This window comes from Canis lupus, chromosome 26, assembly GCF_003254725.2.
Source record: "Canis lupus dingo isolate Sandy chromosome 26, ASM325472v2, whole genome shotgun sequence".
Lineage (NCBI taxonomy): Eukaryota > Metazoa > Chordata > Mammalia > Carnivora > Canidae > Canis > Canis lupus.
The window spans coordinates 5,121,622-5,141,198 of record NC_064268.1 but is presented as its reverse complement, the minus strand read 5'-3'; the positions used below and the strand labels follow the sequence as shown (position 1 = coordinate 5,141,198).

The following is a 19,577-nucleotide window of genomic DNA, read 5'->3' as shown; positions in this document are numbered from 1 at the left end:
GCTGCAGGAACCCCCACGTGCGCGCAGTAGGATTCATTCATCGGGCTGCGCCCCCGCTGCCCCGCCGGGGCTGGGGTGAGGGGGGGCGGAGGGCATACTGGATGCTGTGACCCCCAGTGAGACCTGTCCCCAGCCTAGAAGAATCCCAGTCCCCGTCCTGGCCTCCATTATACCCCCGCGCGGCTGCACCTCGTCTCACGCCCCCTCCGCCTCCAGGGCGCCCCCGAGGGTCGCTGCCTCACACCTGGGTGGACATCCCAAGACGCCGTCCATCTCTTTCAGGATCCCCGACCGCGCCCGGCCAGCGCACCTGTCCGGGGCCCGGCGCCCGGTGGCAACTCCTCGGGTAGCCCCCGCCTCCCCCGCAGACAGCCCCAAGCTGTGACTTCATCCCAAGGCCTCTGGGCTGCGCGCAGCTTTGCCGCCGCCGTCCCTGCGGACACCCCGCAGCCCCTCCAGCCTCCGGACGTCGCTGCCCCCGCCCGAGGACCTTCCCCTGCCTCCCCCCGCGACCTTGGGAACTCCCGCCACTGGCCGCAGGCGCCCGGGTCGCTGCGCGGCGGCCGGCAGGTGCCCCCTCCCGCCCGCGCCCCGCCCGCGCCCCGCCCGCGCCCCGCCCCCGCTCGCCCGCCCCGCGCGCTCCCCGGGGACGCCGGGGAGGGGCCCGGCCCGCCCCTCGGCTGCGCGGCCGCCCTGCGCCGGGTCTCGGCGGCGGCCCCGCCCCCGGCCCCGCCCCGCCCGCCCCGGCCCGCCCCCGGCCCGCCCTCCCGCCGGCGCCCGGCGCTCCTCACTCTCCGCGGCCCGAGGGGCGGCCGGCAGCTGGCGCTGGCGCTGGCACGGGCGGCGGCGGCGGCGGCGATGGGACGGGCGCTGGGGCGCGGGAGCGGCGGCGGCGGCGGCGGCGGGGCCCGCGCAACTCGGGCCGAGTGCGGGGCCGCCGGCGTGGGCGTGGGGCTCTGAGCCCCGGGCCCAGCTCCCCGCCGCGCGCGGCCGAGCCCCGCCGAGCCCCGCCGAGCCCCGCCGAGCCCCGCCGAGCGCGCAGGGCGAGCCGAGACGCGCCGCCAGCGCCCGCCGCCTGCGTCTGGGAAGAGCGGCGCCCCGGGGCGAGCCATGCCCCGAGCCCGAGCGTAGCCGCCGCGGCCGCCCCGGGAGCCGCCCCGGGAGCCGCGGGCCGGGCCGGGCCGGGCGCGCGACAGGAGCAGCGCCGCGCCCCCCGCGCGCCGAGGACCATGCCGCCCCCGGGCCGGGCGCCGCCGCTCGGGCTCCTGCTGGCGCTGACCGCGCTCCGGTGCCCAGGTAACGCGTCCCCGGCCCCCTCCCCGCCCCGGCCCGGCCGCCGCGCACAAAGTTGGCTCCCGCGCGGCCGCCAGCTCCTCCGCAAGTCCCCAGCAGCTCGCCTCCCCCGGGGCCCCGCACGGCCCTGTGCCCGGCGCGCCCGCCCGCCAGCCTCCCTCCCCAGACCCCAGCTCGCCGGCGGATCCCTGCGGGGCGCGCGGGGGGGCGCGCGTCTCCGGGAACCTCGCCCGCTCCTCGCCCCCTCCTCGCCCCCTCCTCGCCCCCTCCTCGCCCCCTCCTCGCCCCTGGTTCCCGCGGGGTCTGCTGTGACGGGGCGTCGGCGGGCCCCTCCTGCCCGCCTCCCGATGCCCGCGGACGACGCACGGCCGTGCGTTCCCAGGACACCTGCGGGGCCCAGCCCTGAGGTCGTCTCGGTCGGCGCAGTCTGTCTGGCTCGTCCGCAGCCGCTCCCCGCCGCACCCTCCTGCTTTTACACCGCGCCCCCCCCCGAACGTGCCCCCTCCCCAGGTGGGCCCCCTTAGCCGAGGCGCAGCCCGCTGCTCGCTTTCTGGAGACGCGTGCTGCCCCAGCACCTTGCCCCCCGGGCGGCCGGGCAGCCCCGCGCGCGCAGGGCCGCCCGGAACGTGGTGGGGCCCAGAGCCATTGCCTGGGTACCATGGAGCCGGGCTCCCGGCTGGCACCGGCGCAGCTGTCGCCAAAAGCTAGTGAGTGGCAAAGGCAAAATAGTCCTGTATTTTCTCTATCTGCTGGAGTTTGGAAAGCTTCTACCACCTTGGCCTGGCTACATGTTGGTTCTAGAGGAAGCCTATCTTAAAATGCCAATCCCTCCCCTCCCTTCCCCTCCCCCTCTCCCCTCCCTCCCCTCCCCTCCCCTCCCCCCACCCCAAACAGTAGAGAAGATCCTAAAGGCTCTCCTAAAGGCTCGGATGAACCCGGAACAGTCACGAGCAACATCCGTGTGCACTTGAGGGAGCTCAGTTCCCCAAACATTTTAAAATCAGGACCCATGATTTGGGAGCAGAGAGCTTTCGCTTTAGAAAAATTCGCATTTCCTTAACAAACAAACGGCACTGTTTGCTGCTGTAGAAAAATACAACTTTTAACTTTTCAACCGTAACTGCCTTAGGGAGGTTGCATTTAGAAACGAACCTTGTATGCCAACTTAATGTGTGATGTATTCGCATGCAAAAAGTAAACACTGTCTTACTTCGAGATGCCCTCAAGTGACCCAAAATATTTCATAAAACCTTCCACTGGGAGAGAACCTTCAGTCGGAGATATCCATCGGTGTTTAAACGGCTTTGGTTTACCGTGTGCATGAATCTTCAGTCTGCTTGGCTCATAAGCAGCTATGATAGCTGTTCTGCTTTCAGCCTTCTTCTGTGGTACATTGCGGGGGGGGGGGCGGGGGGGCGGGGGCGGGCAGGTGGTCAGGGCTGTTTCTTCCTAGCCAAAGCCCTGGGACCTGATCTCAGAAGTGCAGTCCTTTGGACTTGAAAATTGCAGTTTTGTCTCTATTTTGTTTTCTCCACGGGGGTCAGCCTTTGCCTGGATGTGCTCATAGGCGAATATTGGAAATCTCTCAGAGAAGCTGCCTGCCTCTAGTGCTTGTAAGAGAACATGGAGAACCCCCCCTCCCCCCTTCCCCACCCTCCCCTAGCAACGGAAGAGCTTGTGCCTCGCTCTGGGAGGCCAGGTCCTGGCAGGGAAGGTGTGCGCCCCTGAAACCTGCTGCTGGCGCAGCTCCTAGCCATGCCGCCCTGCTGCTTTCCCGAGAGCCTCAGCTGGGCAGCTCCTTTTGGCAGATGCCGGGAGGACAGAGCCCTCGGTTCCATCCTCAGGTTCTTGGGAGCACATGTAAGTCTTCCACTGGTCCCTACCAGGGACCTAAAGAGAGACAGTTTGATAACTCTATATTTAGCACCAGTTAGGAGAGCTAGGAAAAAAAAAAAAAAAAAACAAGGCTGAAATTCTTGAAAGATACTTAGCTGCCTACTGTTGGTTGAAAGGTTCAGAGGAATTAGCTAGAGCTTCCTTCAGAGCCGGTTGGATTTTTCTGGGTAATTTCTGGCGTGATTTACCGACCACGTTTGGCTGAGGTTCTGGGGGAAGGGCTGGAAGGGTTCACAGGAGAGGAAGGATGCCCTCTCCCCCATCACACGGGGACTGTCTGCTCTGTCCCCCCCCCCCCAGCGTGGGTAGCTGCCATGGTAAAGAGTGTGGTGGGCGTACTTCTTTCAGCCTTGCAAGCGCTTAAACATATGGAACTATACTTGGTAAGAGTCAGCACAAATCCTCCGGCTTAGCGACTAGGGGGCCCCCATTATTCAAGCCACTTTTGTGCATGCTCTGGCTTTGCAAATTAGCGGCGCTGTTACTGCCCCTGCTGGAGGAAATGGACGCGCCTTGCTTCATTGACCCATTGTGCTCAGGGTCTATAAAATTGGGGTGGGTGGAGAGCCCCCGACAGAGAGGCCTTGTGAGTGGCAGAGCCTGCCAGTGGGGGGGGTTTTGGCTTCAAAGCGGAGACACTCTTAGCCGTGCCTGGCACCTTGGCATGGCATGTGGTATATTTCTTTCTCATTACAATAGTGGTTGGGGGGGGGGGGCGCTGCGTGTGTCTGGTGCTGCTCTTCAGAGAGGTGGCTCTGGGAGGTGGTGGGAGTGGTATGCAAATGCCGTCACCTCCCCTGAGTGATTTAATGGCGGTACAGTGGAGGTTCCCAGAGTAAATCATTTCACTTCCCCCCTACCGGATGCAGGGTACTTGGGAGGCGTGGGGCTTCTGCATGAGCTGCAGTCCTTGGAGCCAGCAATGAGCATGGTGGTTGCCATGATCCAAGAGAGTGAAAGAAACCCCTTGCTTGTTGGTGCAAAGTCCAGGAGGGTGGTCTTGAGGCCGGCAGAGCCTTCTAGGGGCCCTGTTCCTGGATGAGCCCCCACTTGTATGCGGCTGGGTGGCTCCTTTCTTCTCTCCTGGGTCTAGTATTGAATGGGCACAGAGGGGGTGCATTTCCCTTTGTAGCAGTGGCGTTGAGCAAGTGCATGCTGCTCATCGGCGCGGGGAGCTGGGGGCACCCTGGCACCATGGGCAGCGTCATGGGGCGAGAGTGGTACCACTAGCTCTTTCTTGGAGTAAATGAGTGGGCTTGCAGAGCAAGAAGGCATCTTAGAGAATCTTCCCCCTGCCCTCCAACAGCCCCCTTTGCAGATGGATAACAGGAGACTCAGGCATCGGGATGACTTGGTCAGGGTCACGCAGTGAGTTGGTGTCAGATGGGGCTCGCGGCTCACACAATTTCTCTCTTGAAAAAACTCTTCGCTCAGGCGTTTCCTTGCTGTACACAGGGGAGTCTTTCTGGTAAAGGAGCTCTACTGTGTGGTCCTTTAGGGGACTGTGGCTCCATTTAAGGAGCCCAAGGTCAAGAGAATGACAGCTGTTCGGCGATGCCAGAATAGCCAGGCGTCAGCTCACAAAGGCAGCAGGTCATCACAGTGGTGCTGCTGGGGATGGGGCAATGGGACCAAGAGCCTCCGAAAGTGCTCACTCTGTGCCAGGCACCATCCCAGGCCTTGCCTGGTCTGACCACAGTGGAAGACTCACCATGCTGGCGGGTGGATGGTCTCACTATTCACCGTTTATAGGTGAGGCTGTTGAGACCCAGAGAGGCTGAGTAGCTTGCCTGAGGTCTCACAGTGTCAGGATTCTGGCCCAGGCGCTGGTCTGTGCCTTACCCCTGACCTCACATGGCCATGTTCTCCCATGTGGCCTCAGCGTGGTGTGGATGGGTTTCTGGATTCCAGGGTAGGGGGTGATTATTGCGTCCCTTTCATGTGCCAGCCTGTGCTTTTCTTTCTTTCTTTGAAATATCTTTTTAAAGATTTTATTTGTTTATTCATGAAAGACAGAGAGAGAGGCAGAGATACAGGCAGATGGAGAAGCAGGCTTCCTGTGGGGAGCCCAATGTGGGACTCAATGCCAGGACCCTGGGATCACGCCCTGAACCCAAGGCAGATGCTCAACACTGAGCCACCCAGGTGTCCCATGCACTTCTTTTCTGGAACAAATACATCTGTTGATGTGAACTAAGGTTGAGAGCCATAGAAATCAGACAGATGGGAGTCTGCTCTGCAGGCAACTGGGAATCCTTCAGATTGGGTGCTCTCATGGGATTCGGTGGTTATGGTAAAGACTGAGACTTTGGCAGACAGGATCTCCCCCCTTTCCTTTTGGTCACCTGTCCTGGTTCTTGGATTTCAGTGGACCTTAGTGTCTAGAACAACTCAGTGACTAGCGCTCTCTGAGGCTGTGATTGTGTGTCTAGAGTAGTCTTGGTTCACATTTCTCAGCTCAGGTATCATCCTGCTGCTGCATGGAGCAGTTCAGCCTCCATGCACTTGTTCTTCATGAGTGATTGATGAGCATCCCCCAAGTCCAGATGTCTTCCTCTGATCTACAGCTGATTGTGTGTTCTGAGCCCTTCCCAGATTTTGCTTCATTGAATCCTCAACAGCCTCATGGGGGTAAGGACTGGTGTTCGCCCTATTTTACAGATGGGGAAGCTGAGAAGCACAGAGGTGCCATGGGTTTTACAAGGTCACACAGCCATGGAGGGAAGGGGGATCCACACGAACCCACAATGTGCCCGGCTCGCAGTCTGTGCTCCTAACTGCTACCTTCTCTGTTATCGTGGGCTCCAAGTTTTGGAGGAATTGATTGGATTTTGACACTTATTTGGGCCCCAGGAATCCAGGGATGTGTCTTATGTTGAGTTGGTTCTTCTATGAGAAGATTGTTTTGGAGGAATTGGGCTGCTCTAAAGTCAGCCCTCTCAAGTCAGGAGCCCTGGCAAGCATCGGCAGAGAGGGCTTGGCGTTTTGGGTAATTGCACCTCCAGTGGAGGGGGGCTGCTGTTGCCTCTTGGGCCATGTCTGGCCTGTAGACTTCTCTCGTTGGTTGCCAGCATTTAAAAAGTGGGAGGTGTCAGTATCACGGTCCAGGTTTCTGGCTTCTTTCAAGAAACCAGGAGATCTTGTTTAACCCTTGACTGCTCTGAGACTCAGTTTCCTCATCTGTAAAATGGGCCCTATTCTAGTCCATTCAGGGTGGGCGGCCTGTAAACAACAGACCCCTATTTCTCACGGTTCTGAAAACTGGGAAGTGCAAGGTCAGGGCACCAGCATGGCCACGTTCCTGATTCGCAGATGCCGTCCTCTCCCTGTGTCTTCATGTGGTGGGAGGGCAGGGGGCTCTCAGGGGTCTCCTTTATGAGGGCACCAATCCCACTCGTGGGGCTCCACCCTCATGACGTCATCATCTCCCAAAGGTCCTAGTTCCTGATATCATCACATTGGAGGCTAGGTTTCAACATAGCAACTTTGAGGGGGACACAGACACAGGAGGCCCAGACAGCAGGCCCAGAACTTACCCCCCTTGCCCATCTGGCCACAAAGTTGGGCAGCTCCAGGGCAGTGAGGGGGCTGCCCGGCATGGCCTGTGGTTCCTCAGGAGGAGACGGGCAGGAAGGGAAGGCCAGGTGGGCTCTTTGCTGTGATGGTCAGAGTGCAATGTGAGGGGTTGATGGACCCTTGGTGCCTTCCGAGTGGCTTCTCACTTTAAATTTCCCTGGGTTCTCTGGTAACTGCCCAGGGAGAGGTTAGGGGCTCTAGTATCCCCTGTAGGGGATACTAAAGCTCAGGGGAGTGGAGGGACCCGATCAAGACAACACTGCCTGAGTGGCAGGGTCGGGGTCTCCTCCCCAAAGTGCCTGGCTCCTCCTATCTTTCCTGCCCCTAAGGTGCCTTCTTGTCCTTGAGTTTTCCTTCAGTTTCCCTGCCTTCCAGCATAAGTAATTTTGACCTCAGGGTCCTGCATCCTAGGGCAGGTCCGTGTGATGGAGAGAGACCAGGAGCCAACAAATTCAGACAGGAGAGTCGTAGACCGTGATTTGTGTTCCTTATATTCAATACAAGGCAATGTGATGGGGAGTGACTGGGTGATCCAGGAAGACTTCTGGAGGAGGTGGCATTCATCTTATCTGAGTCCTACTTGATCAGAAGGGTGTTGCAGGCAGAAGGATTGTGAATACTTGCAAGGTACTTTGCACAGTGCCTGGCACACAGCAAGTGCTCAAGAACTGCCAGTTCCCTCCCTCCCTTATTCATTCAACAGACATTTATTAATCAGTTCTGAGCACTGTGGGGACACAGTGTGGAACAAAGGAGACACATTCCCCATTCCTAGGAGCCGGCGTTCTGGTGAAGCTAGGCAATCATAAAACAATGGACAGACAGATACATAATTTAATGCCAGGCAGTGATAGGTGCTGGGGGAGAGGCAAAGCAGGGTTGCCTTTGTCACTTTATTCTCCATCTGGGTACTTGTTTTGCTACTTGCCACTCGGTGCAGGATGGGCCTGTGATGCCCACTGTCTGCCGAGGGAAGCAGAGAAAGAAGCCTGGGTTCTTTGAGTTGCATTCCGACGTCTTCTGGTGCTTAAACCACCTGAGTCCGCAGTCGGGGCGTTCCCAGTTCCCTTCCCTGACACCTGACTCCTTAACTGATCAGTACCCTCTCCTTACACTTCAGTCCCAAAATAGTTACATAAAAAATCAATAGAGTGCAATTTGATTTGCTGTATTTTATTACCGAGGGTGATGGAGTATCTGGAATTGCCTGGTGCTTCTGAGCCTGGTTGTTTTGGGTCTTAACCTAAATTAACCCGTTGGGGGACCTAACTCATCCTGGCTGCGCTTTGGTGCCCAGAATTCAGTGCCTACGAAGGGTGACTCAGTAAATAACGCATCTCTAATGTCTGCTTTGTGTTGGAAATGCCTCCCGCCAGGGCTCTTCATGCATCAGAGCAAATGGACACATAAAAACCGTGCTGTGGCTGCAGCCAGCGCTCCCGGGGCCGGCTCTGTGCGCCTGCTGGAGGGTCCTGTCTCTCCTTCCAGAACTCTGGAGGGGCTGGCTCTGCCCGGCCTCCTGGCCCTCGGAATCCGTGGCTTCCTTTGTTTGCCCGGTTCCCTTCATGTTGTGTACTGTCGACGTATTTATATCCTTGGCGTGGTATTTTTCCCTTCTGTGGTTGTGCCATCTGCTGCTGCAGGCTGCTGGCTCTCCTGGGCGAGCTGAGGGGGCCGGATTTGAGGGGATGGGGGGCACCTGGGCAGACGGATGCAGGCTCTACAGACAAGGCTGCAGGGGTGGCCAGGTGGGAGGGGACCCTGTTCTCCCAGAGGCTGCTCCAAGCAGAAATATTGGGTAGACACAGTGGAAGGGGAGGGCATGGTGTGGATGGAAGATGTCATTTCGCCAAAAAATTTTCTAGGGTGGCAGTGAATCGGGACTCTTCCAGGCCAGGGGAAAGCCTGTGGCTGCCTTTGGGCCATATCTGGCCCAGAGACTCGTCTTGTTAGTTGCCAGCATTTAGAAAGTGGCAGATGTTGGTATCCAGGATCCTGGTTTCTCTCAAGAAATTGGGAGATCTGCGACTCTGGTCTAGCTCCTTGACCTCTCTGAGACTCCATTTCCCTGTCTGTAAAATGGGTCTTGAAGTCCCTTGTTGCTGATCATCTTCCTTGAAACTCCAGCCCAGTCTACATCCTTCTTCCTTATCTGCCTTTGCTTGTTTGAACATGTTTTTATTGTGCACCTATGCTGTGCTGGGTACTATTCTCAGGGCTGGTGAAACAGCAAGGACAGAATAGTCAAAGGCCCCTGTCCTTGTGGAGTCAGCGTTAATGTGGAGACAGACAGTTACTGGACTAAATGAATAACTAAAATGCAATTTGTTGAGTGGTAGTAAGTGCTACAGAGAAGCACGGAGAAGGGCTTCAGGAAAAGAATGCTGGGGGAGGGATATTTTGCAGTTTTATTTTATTAAAAAAATTTTTTTTTATTAAGTAAACTCTGCATTCAATATGAGGCTCAAACTCACAACCCTGAGATCAAGAGTCACATGCTCCACTGACTGAGCCAGCCAGGTGCCCCTCTTGTTTTAAACAGCAGCATCCAGAAAGGTAGCATTTGAGTGAAAAGCTAAAGAAGTAAGGGAATGAGCTATCCGGTGGCTGTCTTGCAGAAGAGTGTTCCAAGCAGAGGGGGAACAGCTAGTGCAAAGGCCCTGAGGTGGGAATGTGCTTGGCAGGTTTGAGGACAGTAAAGGGGCCAGTGCACCAAGCTTAGTAAGAGAGGGAGAGCAGTGGTGAGGTGACAGGACCAAGTTCGGTAAGGACTGTGGCTTTTCCTCTGAGTGAGATGGGAGCTGTCAACAGGTTTGACAGAAGATGGGTATGTTCTGACTCCCAGGAGCAAAAGCAGGGAGAGCCTAGAAGGCCTACTGCAGCAGTCCGGGCCTGGATCACTGTGGTGGCGGTGGAGGAGGTCACAAGTAGGGTTTGGGTGAGTTGGAAAGTTGTGCTATAGGACCAGCTGGCTGATAGATTTGTTCAAAATAAATAAATATTTCATTTATTTATTTGAGAGAGAGAGAGAGAGAGCATGAGCTGGGGGAGCAGCAGAGGGAGAGTTGGGACCCACCCACCCCCTTCCCCACGTGGGGCTTGATCCCAGGACCCTGAGATCATGACCTGAGCCAAAAGTAGATGCTTAGTTGACTGAGCCGCCCAGGCGCCCCTTGTTCAGTAAATATTTACTGGGTGCCAACTCTATGCCTATCACCGTACTTGGAATTGGGGCCAAATCAATATTTGTTAGCAATGAAATTAACAAACAGAACTTAACATCTGTGAGTTAGGCTTTTGCCTTCTGTAGGTTCTTCCCCAACAGCCCTGGGGAGAAGGACCAGTAGTACATCCCTTAGTGAGAAACCAGTTTTAAGGGGATCCAAGGATGACCCTGGATGCAAAATGCTTATTAGCACATTGCCTGGCACATCCTTAAGTGCTCAGTAAATGGTGGCAATTATTAAGAACATTAGGGTAGTTGGGAAACCAGGACCCCATTACCCTATTTGTCCCTGGAAGCACAGTTGGTGGAGGTTGGATTTAGACTCTGGTGTTCATTTTTCCTGCTGGAACCAGGACTATTTAAAGAGAAAAAGTTTCTGTGCTCATAATGTGATTATTCTGGCACAGTTCATTGTTCATTTGCCAGTATAGGTGTACTCGCTTTGTCTAGTAGACGTGTAGGTGAAATGTTGTGTGTCAATCAATTCTATCTTCTCCATCAACTTCCACAACATTTTGGAGATGAGTAAGGTTTCTCTGACCCCACGCGGCTTTGGCTACTGACATGCTGCTTATTAGTTTCTGCATCCCTTAAACCAGCATCACCAAACTATGGCCCAGGGACTAGATCTGGCTCTCTACCTGTGTTTGTGAATAAAGATTTGTTACAACACAGCCACATCCATTTGTTTACGTGTTATGTGTGGCTGCTTTCTCACAGCAGTGAGGAGTGAGTAGTGTTAGAGATCATCTGTAAATGTGTGTCTATAGCACACATTTGTGGTCAAGAACAAGTATCCCTTTTTAATTGTCCAGCTCATCTGAATGAGAAGAATTGTGGGTTTGGTATCTCTTGGTTGAAAAAATATATTGATTGAAAGTTGCCATCAATTCAGTAATGCTTTTGAACGAGTGGGTTTTGGTAATTACAGTAGCATTTATGTAACATTTTAAAAATAGTAGCACATGTGTGTGCAGATATTTTTACTCTGTAGGCAAAGCTAGATGGCTTACAGCTCAGAAGACCCCTTGTAAGGATTCTGCTGGAGATAATCAGTATTAAAGGAGCCCACTGGTTAGTTATTTTATCCTTGGTATGACTCGGATCAATGGATCTCTTTTATGGGCTTCTTTTTGGATTGTTTTAAAGATGAACATAGCCTTCTCTATGTTTACTTGTGACACCCAGGTCCGTGATACTTTAAGTTTCCAATGCTAAGATTTTGAGTTCACTTATGGAGCTTATGTGCCAAATGCAAGCTGTCTTTTGCTATATTAATGTGGATTCTTATCATTGCAAGGGACAAAATTGGGAATTTACTAGACTTGGGAGCTAAGAAGTTCAAAGAAGAAGCAGCTTCAGGCATGGCTAGATCTAGGGGCTTAACAGACCTAATGAGCACTTCTGCGCTTTCACTTTGTCTCTTGGTTCTCCTTTCCTCTGTGTTCATTTAATCCTCAGACAGGCTTTCTCTACCTCACAGCAAACCTGGCCACAGTCAGCTCCAGGCTTTGTTCCAAAATCACCCCTCTCTTTTCTAATTACAATAGTAAGAACCCTTGAACTAACTTGGATAGTAGGTATACTGACCCCTCAACCAGGGACTGTGACTGAATGGAATCCTGTATGTGATCAGCCACACTGAAGTCAGAAGCTCATCTCTGGAGTTGGAATTGGAAGCACGTTGCCAGAAAGATAGGAGATGATTTCCCAAAGGAAAATCCCAGTGCTTATACCAGGAGAAAGATAAAGTTGCTGCAACATTTTACCAAGCAAGGTGGGGGGAAGCCTCAGGAGGGGCACCAGAGCCCCTCCTCCAAGGAGCGAATAGACCCCTTGTCCCATCTTTATTGCACCCGTGACCTTTGAAGCCCCAGTACGGGGATTTCACACATATTTTGGTTGCTTTGATTGAAAACATGTAATATTTGGGATGCAATCTGCTAGTATCTGTGAAAAGAGAACCTGGTCTTTGACCCAGCCCTCCCACTTTTGGGAAATATATTTTTTTAGAAGTGAAAGGACTACTATACAAGGTTTATGTTCAGGGGTGTTTATAACAGCATCTGCTTAGTGGTGAAAAAGAGATGTCTCTCCATCAGTAAAGTAGTTCTTGACTAAATGGTGGTATTTCCACGTGGACCACCATGTAACTGTTAAAAAGAACATCTTGGACCACCGCTCTTTCTAGATCCATTCTCCTGGAAGGATGACCAGGGCTTATTTTCAAGTGAGAAAAGTGAGTTGCATGGTAACTTTAATAACCATGGTCTGGTTATTAAAATGTGCAATGCCATTTTAATAAAAACAATGAGCCAAAAGTCCCCTCTGTGTATGAAGTAGGCAATATTTATGTCATGCTTGCTATATATATGCCAGTCACAATTGTAAGAACATATGTCAACTCATCTAATCCTTACAAGAAGCCTAGGTGTGTGGGTATTATTATATCCCTTTTAAAGAAGAAAAGTTAGAATTATACGGCCTCGGTGTAGGAATGATGGGAGTGATTTGGTGGGTGGTGGGAAAGGAGGAGCAGGGAAGGGTGGACATCGGGAATGTTTGAGATATTTTAGCCACAATCATGCCAGGTTTTATGTAGAGAGCCCCACTTTTCCCCTTAGGGTTTCTGGGTCCCTGTTGTAACTGGCCTCAGTGGGGATCCTCTGGATTTGCTGCTGTGTTTTCCTAATGGAGGGGGCTATGGTGTATGGAACTTGGGTGAGCCGGGAGGGATGCTGCTTCGTGGTTCCCTGGGGGAGAGGAAGCCTGGGTGTGTGGTGTGACAGGCATATCCTGTGAGAATGGTTTCGTTAGTGAGTAACACAGACTTAAAACAGGTGGTGGCTTAAAAAGTAGGGTGTTGTTTCTCTTCCAAGTCAGTTTCTGGAGTCGTGTAGTTTAGGACTTTAGGTTGGCTCTGTTCCATGAAGTCCTCATGGGCCCTTGCTGCTTTCTACCATTTCAAGGTTGTGGTCTTTTGTACTCATGGTCCAAGATGGCAGTTCTAGGTACAACAATTTCATCTTCATTCCAGGCACCAATATGAGGGGTGCAGACAAGGCAAGGGTAAAGGATATACATCAGTTGTCTTTTATGGAAGAGTCCTGGTAACTCCATGATGCTTGCACTTATATCCCATTGGCTGTGACTAAGTCACATGGGCACATCTAGCTGCAAGAGAATCTGGGAAGTGTTTTGTTTTGTTTCAGAGAGAGAGCGCGAGTGAGTGAGTGTGGTGGGGGACAGAGGGAGAGGGAAAGATAGAATCTTCAGTGGGTTCCATGCCCAGCAGAGAGCTCGATCTCATGACCCTGAGATCATGACCTGAGCTGAAATCAAGATTTAGATGCTTCACCAGCTGAGGCACCCCAAGAACCCCATGGGAAGTCTTCATTTTAGATTGGTACAAGTCAAGAGTCTGTTACTGTGGAAGAAGGACAGATGGATGCCAGGAGACTAATTAGTAGTTGATGATGAATACCTTAGGAGAATAACACAGTGTTTGGAGTGAAGGCATGAACCATCAGGATCTTTTTTTTTTTTTTTTTTTTTTAAAGATTTCATCTGTTTATTCATGAGATCTACAGAGAGACACAGAGACATAGGCAGAGGGAGGCTGATGTGGGTCTTGAACCCTGGGATTATGACCTGAGCCAGAAGTAGACGCTCAACCACTGAGCCACCCAGGTGCCCCAGATCTTTTGTAATCGTGTGTGTGTGTGTGTGTGTGTGTGTGTGTGTGTGATTTCATTCTGCTTCCTAAGGTGGGGCCTGGGAGACATAAGTTTTTATGGGTACCAAGAGGAAAATGAAAACAGTTTGGTGAATGCATAACACCGAAATTTTATATCTCTGTCAAAGATACAAATATGGCTTAAAGAAACATTATAGATAAATCCAAAGTCCCTTTTGAACAATTGCATATCTTTCTAAAAGGTAGCCATTTGTATCAGTTTGCTATGGATTTTTCCATGTAGGAAACATCTATCTATCTATCTATCTATCTATCTATCTATCTATCTATCTATCTATGTTATAAGATAGTTTTAGGTTTGTTTTTGATACATATACATCTATTCTCTTCCCTAATATTCATGTGCATATAGAACAATATATTTTTTTTAGAACAATATTTTTTTTGAATTGCTGCATGGTAGACCATGGTAAGGGAATATCAAATTGTATTTAGTGATTTCCCACTGCGTCATAAGAGAGAGATTACCCAAACATACAAAAAGGGGTCCGAAAGAAGGGGTTCATCCACCAGGAGCACTGTGCAGAGATCAGCACCCAAGCAGGATCTGCAGACATTTGAAGAAAGCCCAGGTGGGACTGAGGGTTAACAGGTGAAAGAACTGGACATCTGAAGAAGTGGAGTTAACAGAGCAATGGGGACAATGGGGGGTCTGGTTCTTATTATTTTTTTTATAAGTTTTTTTTTTATATTTTTATTTATTTTTATTTTTTTTAAGATTTTATTTATTTATTCATGATAGTCACAGAGAGAGAGAGAGAGAGAGAGGCAGAGACACAGGCAGAGGGAGAAGCGGGCTCCATGCAGGGAGCCCGATGTGGGATTCGATCCCGGGTCCCCAGAATCGCGCCCTGGGCCAAAGGCAGACGCCAAACCGCTGCGCCACCCAGGGATCCCAAGTTTTTTTTTTTTAAAGAGATCTTATTTATTTATTCATGATAGAGAGAGAGAGAGAGAGAGAGGCAGAGAGAGAAGCAGGCTCCATACTGGGAGCCCGACATGGGGCTTGATCCCGGTACTCCAGGATCGCGCCCTGGGCCGAAGGCAGGCGCTAAACCGCTGAGCCACTCAGGGATCCCCCTGGGGGTCTGGTTCTTAGAGAACTGCTGGAGCCTTCCGAGGTGCCAGTCCTAGTGGTTCCCCTTGTGGATGATTCCCAAAGGACTTAGAATGCCAGTCCATCTACTCATTGCTTTTCTTCAGATTTTGGGAGTTTCAATCTTAAAAAAGGTACATCCTTTAGTTCTCCAGTCTCTGTGTCTTTAGCCCTTAATGCAAACTCATTTGTTTTTAATGGAAAAGGTTCTCTAGAAAGCACTGTGGATTTATGGTGAAATTTTAATTTCCTTATGATATCTTTTTCTCCTGCCACCCACCACCCACCACCACCCCCTACGCCCAGCCCGGTGTAAGTGTTTTTCTCTTAAGTTTATGGGCTGAGCTGTTAAGAGGGTCTGTGTATTTCAGGAGGAAAGGTATTGGAGGAGGAGGTGTCAGCCTTGCTGTTCACACCAGCTTCACTTACACAAGCTCCAAAGTGGCCTCATCTTCCTACTGGACCAATTTGCCTGTCAGATCATTTTGTAAAGGCAACTGCATTCCGCTTTTCTCTCACCATAGTGTAGAGACAATATGAGGGAGGAAGGTGCCACAGTGCGTTTCCCAATATTTCCCACACTTCAAGGGTCCCTCACGCCTCTCTTTCCACATCTCTCTTTGTGAAAGTATTTAATACATGTTTGCGTGAGGGAATGGCCTTCTATCACATCTCTCACTGCTTAGTTAGGTACCATTTGCTGCTTCCACAGCTGCTTTCTTCTTGCTGTTTCAAGTACATTACTGAAATTTAGGGCACAAGCTCAGGCAGCTGGGGTGTCTGGGTTTGAGTCCCAACTCTGTCACTTGTTAGCTCTGTGACCTTGGGTTGGTTACTTAACCTCTCTGTGCTATAGCATTCTCACCTGTGAAATGGGTAGAGTAGGCACCCCTACTCCTTGGGCTGCTGTGAAGATTAAGGGAGATGGTGCATAAGAATTCAAAACAGTGTGTGACTTTGCACGAATCTTTAATAAATGTTGGTACTGCTTTAATTCTCTTCTATCTTCACTGAATTTTTTTTAAAGATTTATTAATCTGTTTGACAAAGGAGAGAGAGAGAGAGAGAGAGAGAGAGAGAGAGTAAGTGTGAGAATACAAGTGGAGGGAAGGGTAGAGGGAAAGAGAATCTCGAGCAGACACCGCACCAAGTGTGGAGCCCAGTGCGGGGCTTGATGCCAGGACCTTGAGATCATGACCTGAGCTGACACCCATACAAAGTTTTTATAATATTGTTTGACTGTATTCTCTATACTGTATATTGTATTCCTATGTTTTATTTATTTTATAACTAGAAGAAGATTGTGCCTTGTAATCCCTTTCACCTATTTTGACCACTCCCCACCCCGACAACCATCAGTTTGTTTTTTGTATCTATGAGTGTGCTTCTGTTTTGTTTTGCTTGTTTTCCTTTTTAGATTCCACATATAAGTGAAGTCCTGTGGTATTTGTCTTTCTCTGTCTGACTTATTTCATTTAGCATAATACCCTTTAACTCCATCCATGCTGTTGTAAGTGGCAGGATTTCATTCTTTGTTATAGTTGAGTAATATTCAGTACACACATATACACACACACACACCATGTCTTTATTTATCTATTGATGGACTCTTATGTTATTCCACATCTTGGCTACTGTAAATAATGCTATAATGAACATAGGGATACGTATGTCTTTCCCAATTAGTGTTTTTATTTTCTTTGGATAAATACCCAGAAGTGGAATTGTTGGATCATATGGTGATACTATTTTTAATTTTTTAAAAGATTTTATTTATTTGTTTTTTACAGAGACAGAGAGTGTGAGTGCACAAGCATGAGTGGGAGGAGGGGGAGAGGGAGAAGCAGACTCCCCACTGAGCGGAGAGCCTGATGTGGGGCTGGATCTTAGGACTCTGGGATCATAACCTGAGCCGAAGGCAGACACTTAACTAGCTAAGCCACCCAGGTGCCCCTCTATTTTCAGTTTTTAAAGGAATCTTCATACTGTTTTCTACAGTGGCTGGGCCAATTTACATTCCCAACAATGGGGCACAGGGGTTTCCTTTTCTCCACATCCTCACCAACATTTATTAGTTTTGGTCTTTTTGATAATAGCCATTCTGACTGGTGTGAGGTGATACCTCATTGTGGTTTTCATTTGTATTTCTTTGATGATAAATGATGTTGAGCATCTTTTTATGTGCCTGTTGGCCATCTGGATGTCTTCTTTGGAAAAATGTCTATTCAGATCCTTTGCCCATTTTTTAAATTAGATTGTTTTTCTGATACTGAATTGTGTGGATTCTTTATATATTTTGTTTATTTTTATTTTTTAAAAGATTTTATTTATTCATGAGCAACACAGACTGAGAGAGAGAGAGAGGCAGAGACAGAGGCAGAGACACAGGCAGAGGGAGAAGCAGGCTCCATGCAGGGAGACTGATGTGGGACTCGATCCCAGAATCCAGGATCATGCCCTTGGCCAAAGGCAGGCCCTAAACCACTGAGCCACCCAGGGATCCCCTATTTTGTTTATTTTTAAAAAGATTTTATTCATTTGAGAGAGAGAGAGAGAATGCGCACAAGTGAGGGGTAAAGGTAGAGGGAGAGGAAGAAGCAGATTTCCTGCTGAGCAGGGAGCCCAACGTGGGGCTTGATTTGATCCCAGGACCCCGAGATTGTGAGCTGAAGGAAGATGCTCAACCAAGACACCCCCATGCAAATATCTTTTCCCATTGCCTTTTCATTTTGTTGATGGTTTCCTTCGCTGTAAAGAGGCTTTTTATGTTCGTGTAGGCTCAGTAGTTTATATTTGCTTTTGCTATCCAAGCCCTAGGAGACAGATCTAAAAAATTATTGCAAAGACCAATATCAGAGAGTTTATTGCCTATGTTTTCTTCTAGGATTTTTATGGTTTCAGGTCATATCTTTAGGTCTGTAATCCATTTTGAATTTACTTTTGTATATGGTATAAGAGAGCAGTCCAGTTTCATTTGTACACACATAGCTGTTCAGTTTTCCCAGCACCGTTTGTTGAAGAGACTGTCTTTTCTCCATTGTATATTCTTGTCTCCTTTGTTGTGGATTAATTGACTGTATCAGTGTGGGCTTGTTTCTGGGCTCTCTGTTCTACTCCACTGATCTATGTGTCTGTTTTTATTCAAGTACCATACAGTTTTGATTCCTATAGCTTTGAAGTATAGCTTAAACTCTGGGAACATGATACTCCCAGATTTGTTATTTTTTAAGATTGCTTTGGCTATTTAGGGTCTTTTGAGGTTCCATACAACTTTTTAAAAAGATTTTATTAGGGGCGCCCAGGTGGCTCAGCAGTTGAGCATTTGCCTTCAGCTCAGGGCCTGATCCTGGAGACCCTGGATCGGGTCCCGCGTCGGGCTCTCTGCATGGAGCCTGCTTCTCCCTCTGCCTGTGTCTCTGCCTCTCTCTCTCTCTCTGTCTTATGAACAAATAAATAAAATCTTAAAAAATAAAAAAATAAAATTTAAAAAAATATTTTATTTAAAGGATTTTATTTGAGAGAGAGAGAGGGAGACAGAGAGAGAGAGAGACAGAGACAGAGACACAGGCAGAGGGAGAAGCAGGCTCCATGCAGGGAGCTTGACATGGGACTCAGTCCTGGGTCTCCAGGATCAGGCCCTGGGCTGAAGGTGGCTCTAAACCGCTGAGCCACCCGGGCTGCCCTCCATACAAATTTTAGGATTCTGTGTTCTAGTTCTTTGAAAAATACCAGTGTTATCTTGATGGAGATTGCATTGAATCTGTAGATTGCTTCGGGTAGTATGCATATTTTGACACTATTAATTCTTTTCAATCCATGAGTACAGTATATCTTCCCATTTTTTTTGTGTTGTCTTCAACTTCTTTAATCAATGTCTTATAGTTGTCAGAGCACAGGTCTTTCATTTCCTTGGTTAAATTTATTCCTAGGTATTTTCTTTTTGATGCAATGGTAAATGGAGTTGTCTAATATCTCTTTCTGATAGTTCATTATTAGTGAATAGAAATGCAAAAAATTTTTGTATACTAATTTTGTATCTTCCAACTCTACTGAATTCATTTATTCTAATAGTTTTTGGTGGAGTCTCTTTTAGATTTTCTATGTATAGTATTCATGTCATCTACAAATAATGACAGTTTTATTTCTTCCTTTCCAATTTGGGTCCCTTTTATTTTTTTTCTTGTCTAATTGCTGTGGCTGTGGCTTCTAATATTGTGCTGAATAAAAGTGGTGGGAGTGGGCATCCTTGTCTTGTTCCTGATTTTAGAAGAAAAATTTTCAGCTTTTCACTGTTGAGTATGAATTAGCTGTGGATTTGTCATAGATGGTCTCTATTATGTTGAGGTATGTATGTTCCCTCTGTATTGACTTTGTTGAGAGTTTTTATCATAAATGAATTTTGAATTGTCAAATGCCTTTTCTGCATCTATTGAGATGATCATATGATTTAAAAAAATATTTATTTATTTATTCATGAGAGACACAGAGAGGGAGTGACAGAGGCAGAGGGAGAAGCAGGCTCCCTGCAGGGAGACCTATGAGGGACTCCCATCTTGGAACACTGTGATTACACCCTGAGCCAAAGGCAGGTGCTCAACCACTGAACCACCCAGGCATTCCTGATCATTTGATTTTTATCCTTTGTTTTGTTAATGTGGTGTTTTACATTGATTGATTTGCAGATGTTAAGCCATCCTTACATCTGTGGAATATGTCCCAACTGATTATGGTGT

General features: G+C 49.7%; 1 protein-coding gene across 1 annotated transcript in view; it reads left to right on the top strand.

Annotated features, from left to right (window-relative positions):
- Positions 1–891: 891 nt before the first annotated feature.
- Positions 892–19,577, top strand: part of TMEM132B (transmembrane protein 132B) — a 371,304-nt gene continuing 352,618 nt past the window's right edge. Inside the window, exon 1 of the mRNA XM_025473593.3 lies at positions 892–1,296. Coding sequence (XP_025329378.3) covers positions 1,230–1,296 — 67 coding nt within the window. The 5' untranslated portion in view covers positions 892–1,229. The remainder of the gene's footprint in view (positions 1,297–19,577) is intronic.